Source organism: Austrofundulus limnaeus, unplaced genomic scaffold, assembly GCF_001266775.1.
Source record: "Austrofundulus limnaeus strain Quisiro unplaced genomic scaffold, Austrofundulus_limnaeus-1.0 Scaffold0, whole genome shotgun sequence".
Taxonomy (NCBI): Eukaryota; Metazoa; Chordata; class Actinopteri; order Cyprinodontiformes; family Rivulidae; genus Austrofundulus; species Austrofundulus limnaeus.
Genome location: NW_013952402.1, coordinates 3,512,400 through 3,523,978, shown reverse-complemented (window position 1 = coordinate 3,523,978; position 11,579 = coordinate 3,512,400). Strand labels below are relative to the sequence as shown.

Below are 11,579 nucleotides of genomic sequence, written 5' to 3'. Positions count from 1 at the left end.
GTATAAATGTAGAATAATAAATATTGTTGCTATGCCCATGTTTAGTTGACCTGATACAAATGTTTATCATCCAAAAATAGTTATGGGCACAGGTCTCTGCTACTGTTGTTTTGTGGGTCAAAAGCCGAAAGGTTTGTGAACCACTGCACTTCAGAAATCAATTTAAAGGGTAATAAAATAATTGGTGATGTAATATTTCCCCTATAATTATTACAAAACACAAAATAAGCATAAATAAGTATGTATATATTTGTGTAGCTTTTGTTTTTAGGGTTATTAACAAAGTTTATGTACTCGGACTAGTAATATTTGGGGTCACAAGTTTTTGCAATAGATATTTTGTGGGTCAGAAGATAAAAAGTTTGGGAACCACTGCTTTAGAGGAATGTATATCTTTCACCGTATAAGAGTTTTTAAATAAACTATATTTGTTTTTAAGTTTMCTCATTTCTTTAAATAAAAAAAAAACAATTTACAAAAAAAAAAGAATACTAAATGAAATGAAAGGTAGCAGAAGAAGAATAGATGAAGTTATAGCTGTTTTGGTCAAATATCTTGTAAGTGTGWGAAGTCTGAGATGTGTTGGAGCTTTAAAAAACAGTTTTATTAGAAGTTATGTAGGCTACCTGTATTGCGGATGGACATTGGACCATTTAGCCTTCTTGCCTTGTTTTATTATAACCAAACAAAACACAAATGGTAGAGAAGTTTCTTTATTTAAGTTCAAAATAGAAAATAAAAAACAATTAACAACTTTCCCATCTTGATTTATTTTACAACTACTGATAAATGTGATGCAACCCAAGGGTATCAATGTCTGTAAAGCAAATTGGACTTGAAGGTGCATACATTCATTACACATGCATCAATTAAAAGTTTAAAGTAACTATTTAAATGGTGGAATTTAGTGATGTTAATAATTCTGTAGTTAATTTAATATTTAGTTTAATATTTATTTATATTTTAGGCATTACAGCTGCATTTTGTCTCCTTCAGAAATAGTAGGATGTTTTAGTCTAATTTGTCACTGTATTATAAAAAGGGTCATTTGTTTATTTATTTTTGTTTGTTTGTTTGTTTGTTTGTTTGTTTGTTTGTTTGTTTGTTTGTTTGTTTGTTTGTTTGTTTATATTGAAAGCGGTCAAGGCAAGGTGAAGCATGGAGCTCTCCGGAGAGCAGCAGGGGCGTCTCAGCGCTCCTTCTCGGTCCAACTTCGGCTCACTTCCTGTCTGTGTCACCGAGGCTCCGGGGCCGCTCAGCGACATGGCTGCGTTCCTCCGAGCTCGTAAATATGTCCGCTGTGTGGTCCGTTTCTCCGACCGTGAACTGTAAGCGGCACCGTTGACAACCTACGAAGACAACGAGGAAAACTACCGGCCTAAGTGTCATGGTGGGTCACCGTGTTTTACCTGTTTTTGAACAGGTAAACAAGTTAACCGCTAGGCTAGGCTAGGCTAGCTGGTGAAGCTAACACGCCACCTGGCTCCCGTAAGGTAACTCGTAGTTTACGGGTCTGTCTGTTAGTTATTATCAAACTGTTTTAACTCAGAGTTATTTGTAAAATGTAAAATTTTGTTATAGGAGACCGTGAAAAGTGTTTTTAGTTAATGCTAGAACATGGTAAGATTAGCATCACGTGGTAGCAGGCGACAAAAATAGTTAGATTTGCAAGCGTCTTCCACCAATGTCTGTTTATTTTAGCAAGTTTTTTTTTTCCAAGATATGCATAATTTTCTGTTCAGAGCGATATGCGTTTGCTTGGGTTATCTAGCTGTTTGTCCGCTGGAATAAGGAAGTTGCATATTATTTGCATTTACCACACTTATTGAGCTCTGCAAGAAAAGGAACAAAACTGTCCAAAAAGATAAACAAAGACACCAGCAGTCATGAAAACAGCACAAATAAGGCTGGGAAGAAAGTTGGACTGAGCTGTAATGATCCTAAAAGTCAGGAAAGAAATTAAAAATATTTACTCTTGAAATTATAAGTAACTATCASTAATTGTGTATAATAGTAAAAGGTTTGATTTTTAGGCTCATTCTAGTTTTTAGCTTCTTTTTTTCTGTGTATTTGCACTCTGTAGCTCCACTTCTGCTCCTTATTGGTTCAGCATGTTAAGTAAACAATATTATCCTCAGTTTAAAAAAAAGCCTTCTAGATCTGCTGGAGAATTTTAAGTCAAATCAACTTGTGTGCTATTTGAATGTAAGTAACCCCTTACTGCCTTGTTATTACAGTGCAGTGAAGGGTACACGTGTTAAAGTCTGAAGTGCAAAGCAGGTTAAAAACAGGCCTTTGCTTTTATATGTGATCCGTGCTTGCATACTGACACCGAATAAGTGCAAAAAACGTGAAAATATCGATTTGTCGTGATTTAGATTTGTGTGAAGAAACAAGCTGATAAAGACACCATCTGACAATCTCAATCTTTCTAATCTACCTTTTTAAATACAAGTTTTGTAACAGGCATGTCTTCAGAAATATTACTTTTTATTCTAATCTTTTTAAGTTCTTTTGGGATTCCCTTTTAAAATACATAGCTGGCATTWTTAATGACATCCATCAAGACCAATAACATTCAAGTTTTCAAACTGGCACTGTCGTAAACAAAACCACCTTGTTGCCAGGCCGTGTGATAAAWTGTCAAATGTCAACACACTACATATCATTGTGAAGATGCTAAATTTGAAAATAATAACAACTCGGTGTTAAAATTTTTCCTTATTTTGATTTATTGTGACTGGTCAGCTCATAAACACTACCAGTAACCATTTAATGTTGCCATGTTTCCACCTTCATAAACCAGACTACAACATGCAGAGTCCTGTTCTGTTTGCAGGCTGAAGAAAATGCAAATATTGATGGTACGTTAGAGGAGGATGAAGATGAGAGTTCAGATGAACCAGATATTCAGGTAAAAAAAAAAACACTTGTGTACTGACATTTGATTTCTGCATCMATAAAGTAATGTTTTGTGTTTTGATAGTTTTTTTGTTTATGTTGTTTATGTTTGTTGAATTGCGGTTTCGGCTTATTGGCTTAAAACATTATATTGTGTGATATTTCTCGGGTATTATTAAATGGTATGTTTTATGTATGACTATCACATGAACTAAATTAGTGAAATGTCCCTTAAAAATCACTAAATGTTTTTGTTATGATAACTGAAACTAGATGTAATTGTAAAACCTTGCTGGTATGAATTAACTAACTGATCTTGTGTTTCTGTGTGGTGCTTTGATGGGATGTTTTTGCAGCTGGAGCTCACTGCGTTCAGAGCTCGGTGGATGTCGGAACTCAAACCGAGCTCTGGGGCGAGTGGAGCAGGTGACCGGCTGGCTCGAGCTAAAGGCGTGAGGAGGACTCAGGAAATTGCTCGAGAAGAAAAGGCAAGTCGTCAAAACGTTATTTTTATTTATTTATTTTTTGTTAGTCTGTACGAGCTGTGTTTTAGATTGACGGCTTTTTCTCCATCCCTCAGGCCACAGAGTTGTTTCTGCGAGCTGTGCAGGAGGAGCAGAATGGAGCCGTCTATGAAGGTATGTGAGCAGGATTTATGAATGTGGATGTTCCTTCAGTAGATACTTTATCTTAGAGAGAGACAGGACAACAGAATCATCAGCCAACTTCAAAACGTGGCGCTTTGGATACTGGCTGCGATGATCATTTGCAAATAAAAATAATAAAAGAGGTGAAAGAACGCAGCCCTGAGTGGAGCCTGCAGAGGACAGAAGGACTTTAGAGAGACCCTCACCCACAAGCCAACATAAGAGCAGAATCCAGACCATGAAAACATTGATTTCTCTGCTGAAATCTGGGATTGAAAACAGTTAAAAACAGATAAGTCAATAAAAAGCAATCTTGCAAAGTGCTTTCTAAGTGTCTGAAATCCTTTTTAAAAGAGCTACTGTTGCGTCCTCCATCCCTCTACATGTCTGCAAACTGAAGTGGGTCCGAATGTTTTCTAACTTCAGATAAAAGAACTTCTCTAACAAGCTTTTCAAATGACTTCATCACTAATGAAGGACAACAACAGCCGTGTTTCCATCCAATTTTAATTCGAATTTTGAGCAATTTTTTAAAATTTCGCAAAAAGGAAAAAAACGTAGAAATGCGAATCTGGCGTGTTTCCATCAACTGGCTTGAAACGAATCATTTATGTCAGAAGCATGCGTGTTGTAAACAGGAAGTAAATGTCGCATCTCAGGAAAATGGAGAGAAGTTATCAGGAACGTGTTGCTACTATCGGGAAAGTTGTAATTATTCTGTCATCAACTAGTTTTGGCGTATTTACATGCTGTCTGGATACGTAGAGAAAGAAAGGCAATTCTTTTCACGTTATGGGATTAACTGAGAATACGCCGACAGCAGGATGAGGGTCCAGCTGCAAGTCACTCTGGTACCGGGACCAGTTTCGGACAGACAGCGGGAACAGCTGATCAACATGTGAGRTAAATGTTCGCTATGTCAGAACTGATTCGACAAATGTGTTTCCATCTGTACTTTTGCTCATTAACTCTTTTTCGAAAAAAACAAAACAAAAACCACCGCAAGCGAGCGTATCAGCTTTTATGCAAATTAGAGGAAGTTTTTTCAAATCATGCCGTTTCCATTCAGCTTTTCTGATGCGATACTTCAAAATGCGCATTAAAAACCTTGATAGAAACACGGCTTGTAAATAACCTCAGCTATAGTTTTATAGTCCTTCAGTCCTGCAGAACCTCAGTAAGATTTGTTTTTCTTACAGAATCCGCTGTTTTTTGTTGATATCCGATCTGATGTTTTTACTTGCAGCTATCAAATTCTATCGCATGGCTATGCAGCTTGTTCCAGACATTGAATTTAAAATCAACTACAGCCGTCCTGCTGACACAGACGGAGGTGGAGGACACTTGTAAGTTGTTTTTTTAATTTGTGTTTCTGACTTTAAGATGCTCAATTCATTTGTTTTCACACTAAAACATTTCTATAGCTGTTCACTTTACGCCTTTAATGAAAAATAACTTAAAACCTCTGAAACGCTTCTTGTAATAAAGCTCTCTGTACAGAAACTACTGATGTTTCTGGGTTTATGATCCTGCMCTAAATAAGATCATGTTTGTTTGTTTTTCTGTGTCAAGTTTTATAGTCCTGATTACAAATGGAGAACTTTATTTTTCTGCAGCAGTGAAGACAGTGATGCTGATGGTGAGATCGAGGATCTGCTCGCCTACTTCGAGCAGCAGCTCACCCTGGAGAGTTCCTTCCCAAAGATCTGCAGTCCTGAGTTCGAAATGACTCAAACACACATTTCAGGTCGAATCAGTCACTTGAGCTGAGACGTGAACATGTTTACCCCAGGTCTGACTTGTGGTTTGTGTTCTCCGGCTGCAGCTTTGCCACGTGAAATCCTGATGTACATATTCCGTTGGGTTGTGTCGAGCGATTTGGACATGCGCACTCTGGAGCAGCTTTCGTTGGTGTGTCGGGGCTTTTACATTTGTGCAAGGTGAGGCAGTCGCTCCACGGATGACGAAATGAAAACTCTGTTTAGTTTTTTACGATTTAACGTTCGACTCCTTTTTGGTTTTCTAACTTCTAACGCTCCGCAGGGACCCAGAGATTTGGCGTTCTGCTTGTTTGAGGGTGTGGGGGCGCAACTGCACCAAACTTGTACCCTTCAAGTCCTGGAGGGAGATGTTCCTGCAGAGGCCACGTGTTCGTTTTGATGGTAATTTTGGAGCAGTGGGGGTGTTTTCTGTTTTCTCATTTTTTTGGCCAAATAAAAAAAATATTAAAATCTAGCTTTGACTTTCTTATAAAACTAATATTGTTCAGTAAATAAGAACTAAACAAGGATCAAAATTACTGCTACAATGCACACCCGGTTAAGACTTCCTTTTTATGCTATGTTTCTACAGGCATTTATATCAGCAAGACATCATACATCCGCCAAGGGGAGGAGTCACTGGATGGGTTTTACAGGGCGTGGCATCATGTTGCATATTTCAGGTAAATAATTACCTTTGAAATCCCTATTTCAAAAACTAATAATTTGTTGGATCAAGTTCACTAATTTAATTWAAAAAGTAACCAACAGAGGGAGCGCTCTTCTAATAGTTCTTATCAGTCAACTCTTTAGTCTTGATCAAACACTTTCCAGTATTCTGCATTAAAAAGCATTTTATTGTGTTCTGAATGAATACAGACATTTAAGTGTTTGGCAAGTTGTTTGTATTTTAAATATGTTTTAAAATACTTACAAAATGATGTCATTGTTTTGTTTTGTTTTTAGGTATCTCCGGTTCTTCCCCGATGGCCACGTCCTCATGCTCACCACCCCCGAGGACCCTCTGTCTGTTGTTCCCCGCTTGCGTACCAGAAACCCCAGGTACGTCTCTGATCGTCCAGCTCAGACTGAAGAAAAGTTTAAAAATAAATTTGCTTTAACAGCTGATTTCATTACTTTTTTTTTCCCCAGAATGGATTCTGTTCTGCTCGGTCATTTCCGTCTGTTGCAGGAGACGGACAATCAAACCAAAGTTTTTGCTGTTGTCTGCAAGAAAAAAGAGGAGGTGAGGGAATAACGAGGTCATTTTATCGTATTTATTTTCCTGCCTTGGAATAAACATGTACACGGTGTGCGTTGGGTGTTTGAGCAGTTGCGTTACAATCAAGTCATTCAAACTTTTTACTTTTTTTCTTTAAACCAGCGAGTTTCATGCTCAACTGTTTGTTGACAGAAGGCAGCTGAGATTGCTAGGAATCGGTTCTACAGGCGGAGCCCGGCTCCAGAGGCTGAACACAGCTTCCATGTGGGACTGCATCTGTCCACCAGGGGGCAGCAGAGATTCAGCAAGCTTGTGTGGATCCACCACTCCTGCCACATCACTTACAAGTAAGACTTAATGGGCGTCGTTATCATTGGAAATAATAATATTGCCGCTTTAATAATCATGAATGTTTTCAGGTTGACTGGGGARACGGTCATTACAGCGTTCGACCTTGACAAGATGTACACACCCTTCTTCTTTGCACGTGTGAAGAGTTACACTGCTTTCTCTGAGCAGCCTCTGTAAGGAGAAAAAAACACACCTGTGCATGATCCCACAAAGATCACAGAAGAAGCTGATTCACCATTTAAAAAAAAAAAGCATACTCCCCATTATTTAGTGCTGTAGCAGGATTATGGTGTCGCGTTTAAAACCCTAATGTTTCCTAAACGCAAGCATGTTATGTTTCAGGTTTGCCTGTTAGGATGCTTCTTATTTTCTGATAATCAGAAATTAGTGATTTGCTAAAAGCTAAACTAATTAGCAACCTTTCCCACCTGTTCCAAGCAATGAATGTTCTCAATGTTTTTTTGAGTTTATTTTTTGGTTTGTTTGTTTCATGGTGCACTTTCTTCTGCAAATAAACAAAAAACGAAATCAAAATTGAATAGAATTTTTGTCTGAAAATGCAGCGTGAACATATTGTGCTGAATTTGCTGAAATTTGTTGAAGCTGAAACTGAGTCGCGTCTTTCAAAAGAACACTAGCTAAAAAGCTGAAAGTGGCTAAACGTTGCTAAAGGTTAGCTAAGATTCAAATGTAACAAAAAGCTAGCTAACGRTTAAAACATTACAAGGTTAGCTAAAGTTGCTGAATGTAAAATCAAATATAGCAAAGGGCTACATAGAAGCCAAAAGCTAAAGAAAGTGAAAGTACAAGAAAAGCTAAACTCGTAATTAGACGTGCATTTCTGTACATAGAAATATTTAAAGTWCTCGTTCTACTGGATGAGCTGAATGTTGTTGATGTTCACCCACAGGGTAAAATGCAGMAAGTATGCAGAAGTCCCTGGATTGTAAAAGTCATACCAGAAACAAAACAGGAAACCACTGTGTGAACACTGAATCAACATCCACACAAACTGTTYCAGTGTAACAGTCTGTAGCCATGCAGGTTGTCCTTCACAGGTTGCTTTGTGCGATGATGACTCCTGCAAAAAAAGCATCCTAAGGGTCCATTTACACAATGTCAGAGAGCCAACATTACAGATCTGATTTCTGACTTCTGCAGTGTTTGTCTCACAATGAACACATGGATTTAATCCACGCATTACTTTTTTTTTCTGGGAACCAAGCGACGGGATTTTCGGTGAGGAATTAATCATAAAATAGTTGATCTGGATCAGACTAAAATGCTGCTTTTTGACTTCAACTTGAGCCGATTTTTAAAGAGTTTCGCAGAGGTTCTGATTAAAAATTAGTATTTGTGAATAACTTGAGGCACGGGCATAAAAATGCAATTTAATATCTTTTCACACGTTCGGTTTTGAATTTTACTAGAAGATTCGAGAATAGGAAAATCACAGCTAATCCTTTTTGTGAAAGCACTTTGTCACGAGTAACTGACATCAAATCCAGCCTTAACGTTATATATTTGAACTCTGTGAGGCTACAGTCCCTGAAAACAACTGAACAAGTGTGTTTGTCACAAGTTATAGTGTGTTAACTCCCCTTGCGGTTGACATAAGTTTGAGGAAGTCCGAGCAGTGGAAGTGAAAGTGTGTTTGTGTCTCAACATTAACTACACACTGGAGCTTTTGACTCAACAGGAAGCTGAAGTGAAGTAGAAACAGAAGAGAAGCTTATTTTTGTATTTTACGTCACTTTTCCACCACTTAACTCTGCAAAAGCACTCATAAACCACTGGAAGAATGTTAATAATTCAAAACGTACAAACGAAGCAACTGGACTTCTGTGCTGTAGCTGCAGATGTTTTCTCAGTTCTAAGCTTTAAACTGCATGAGATGTTAATGAAACTCTCAGGAAGTAATCAACAGATGTACGTCTAAGAATAACAAAATGCAAAATGAGGCAATATCACACAAGATCACACTCATCATTTGGAAGATTTAGCCAAAAATGTAAGATTATCTCATGAAAAGTATGTTTCTAGCAACAAAGACTTGCATTTGGAGTTTATTAACAGTGGGGAAAAAATCACCGACCACAGATTAATCCACAGACTGAACTTGTGTTAAACCTGCTGTGAAGTTTAAAAGCATCAAAAACAAAATACTGAAAATATTTGGTTTCTGTTGTGTTATCAGCAGATGAAGAAACAGGATCTGTATTGCAGTGAAGTTGAATACTGAAAGGTTTTGATAATGTGTCTCGTTTCACTGAGTCTGCAGCTCTGAGTGAAATTTAAACATTTAATTTTTTTCTGTATTTGTTCTCCACTCCAACATTGTCTTTGGAGGTCAGAGGAAGTAAAATGAACTCATGACTTTTTAGCAAAAGGTAAAACTGCAGCGAAGCTACACACGTAATAAAAGCTGGAAACAGCCTCCATGTTAGCAAAATTTAAAGTGGGCTTTTTAGCACTTTTCTAATATGATTTAATCATTAGTGATAAAATCAGCATGGCTTTCTCTCTGTTTAACTCTTTATATGCTAAGTTTGATAGTTTTAACTCTGATCATTTTCATTTGCTTTAATATTAAAAAGCCACATAATTCAGCTTTTTATTTGACCTAAAATCAACACTTTTACCCTGTTTTATTTCTTATAAATGAATACAATTGATAATTTGATTAAATAAAATTGTTAAAGACTTGAAATTTGATTAAAAAAATATAAATATAAACATATCGGAGGGGACGACTGTAAGAAAGCACTACTTTTAGKTAAAACTTTTACACTAAAATGCTGATGTTCTCAGGTTTCTACACAAGTTATAAAAGTAGATTAAAAGAAAATACAACCCAAAATCCTACCAAATTATCGACTAATGTTTTAAATCACCCTAAATCCTGGGTAAAACCACAATACTTTTGTAAAAAAAAAAACTTTTTGTGAAACAAGAGGTCCTTTTCATAGTTCGTGGCAGTTTTATTCCATTTGGGCCACTAACGATGACTGCATGGTGAAAATATGACCTCTTATTTAATTGAATTCAACTAAAAGCAGAATAGTGGCTCACAGCGTGACGGGCTGAATAAATAAACAGATACAACATGGTGTGAAAAAAAAATTGATACCAAAACTGAGATTTTTATTTCAGAAAACCCTGCCCCTCTCCTCTCACACTGTGGCTTCAACACTCCTGAAAATAAATACAACCTTCTTATTCTTAAACGATGATACTTTGGTCATAATCCGACTAAACATTCAAGCTGGATCCTGCTCTGTAAACACTTCTTATTTAAAAAAAAAAAAAAACTTTGCTACACCCTGCCAATTATTTACACCAGAGGATAAAACAGAGTATCTAACCGCACAGGCAGGAGTGAGATTAAATAAGACCCTAYAGTAAATCCATTTTTAAAATTACATAAAGTTTCTGTTTATTCTTAATTCTCACTGAATTCTTATTACGTTTCTGCCAACAAACAACATTGTTGCTGTGCAAAGCAGCACTAAATGCCAACGAGGACATTACAGTGTGGACAACACTACAAAACTCTTGTCTTGTATTTAGAATAATTTAATAATTCAACAATCAGCAGTAATGTGTGGAAAAAAAAACCCAACATGACAAAGTCTCTGGAGATACTGGATGTGGCTTATGGCTTGTTTTATCTGAATTAAGTGCTGGTCTATCCCAGATACAAGTATATAAACACCCCTCCTCCCAGCAGCGAGAGCATGTTTCTCAAATATCAATCCACCCTCAGCTTCTTGGCCGCGCCGCGCTCCATCGACGGCGTCCCGTTGGCGTGGCCGTTTGTCGAGGCGGAAGATCCGAGCTGCTGCTCCTTCCTTCGAGAAGCGCTCTGCTTTCTGTACGTCTGGAATAAAAAAGAGCTTTCCTCTTTAAAATGCACCACAGCAGTCRTTAAAGGAAATTTCAATTTTAACTCTTAAAATCAACAGAAAACTGGCGTGAACTTCATTAAAGRCACATAATTAGTGGCTCATAAAAACGAACCAATAATTTGTGCTATTTGGACAAATACCAAAAGAGCTAAACAATTCAAAGCATTCTCAATAAACTAACAGTAGCTGGATGCTTTTGTGTCATTTAGTTTCTCTTTTGTTCTGGAAACTTTTATTTCCTGTTGGACAAGTTTAGATGTCTATACCTCAGACCAACAAAAAAAAAAAAACAGCCCAAAATAATAATCTGTTTCCTTTAACACGTCTAAAAAAGGCATTGGTTTGGTTTTACGCTCAGCCAGTTTGGTGCATCAGTAAGTGCTGGAGTTTACAGCACAAAGACTACATTTTTTAATGTTTCTATGAAAAACGGAGGGCAATACAATAAAATCTTACCTGAATGTAGAAGTTTGAGAAAAGGACGATGAAGGAGAACATGTAACTGATTTGGAAGTAAAGCCATCCTATGGGGAAGCCACATGGCCATATGGCAGCAAGCGCTGTCTGGCAAATGGTCATAGAGAATTGGATCTGTGTGGAGGGAAAAAACACACACATACACAAGGCTTTAGAGCAGGGCTATTCAACTGGTGGTCCAAGGGCCACATCCAGCCTACGAGTGACCAAAGTTTGGCCCACCAATTGGTTCATTCATCTCTTAAGCCGAAATCCCTGGTTTTCTTTTTTAATTAATTTAAGTTCTTTTAGTTACTAATAACTACTAATATTG

At 37.3% G+C, this 11,579-nt stretch overlaps 2 protein-coding genes across 5 annotated transcripts in view; one reads left to right on the top strand and one right to left on the bottom strand.

Annotated features, from left to right (window-relative positions):
- The first annotated feature begins 1,217 nt into the window (after nt 1-1,217).
- Nucleotides 1,218-7,121, top strand: fbxo9 (F-box protein 9). Of its 4 annotated transcripts, none has more exons than XM_014017022.1 (13): nt 1,222-1,390; nt 2,840-2,914; nt 3,258-3,389; nt 3,482-3,539; nt 4,795-4,894; nt 5,168-5,295; nt 5,374-5,488; nt 5,592-5,710; nt 5,901-5,991; nt 6,275-6,370; nt 6,461-6,554; nt 6,723-6,877; nt 6,950-7,121. In XM_014017022.1, the coding sequence occupies exons 1-13, from the start codon at nt 1,388-1,390 to the stop codon at nt 7,056-7,058; spliced, it is 1,275 nt and encodes a 424-aa protein (XP_013872476.1). In that variant the 5' UTR covers nt 1,222-1,387; the 3' UTR covers nt 7,059-7,121. The 4 variants fall into 4 exon arrangements, with proteins under 4 accessions (XP_013872630.1, XP_013872476.1, XP_013872551.1 ...); XM_014017097.1 differs by having other exon boundaries at nt 5,165-5,295; nt 6,726-6,877; XM_014016936.1 differs by having other exon boundaries at nt 1,223-1,390; nt 5,165-5,295.
- A 2,883-nt stretch (nt 7,122-10,004) lies between these two features.
- Nucleotides 10,005-11,579, bottom strand: part of elovl5 (ELOVL fatty acid elongase 5) — a 12,919-nt gene continuing 11,344 nt past the window's right edge. The window contains exons 7-8 of the mRNA XM_014017401.1: nt 11,246-11,380; nt 10,005-10,761 (exon numbers count right to left, since the gene is read on the bottom strand). Coding sequence (XP_013872855.1) covers nt 10,633-10,761; nt 11,246-11,380 — 264 coding nt within the window. The 3' untranslated portion in view covers nt 10,005-10,632. The remainder of the gene's footprint in view (nt 10,762-11,245; nt 11,381-11,579) is intronic.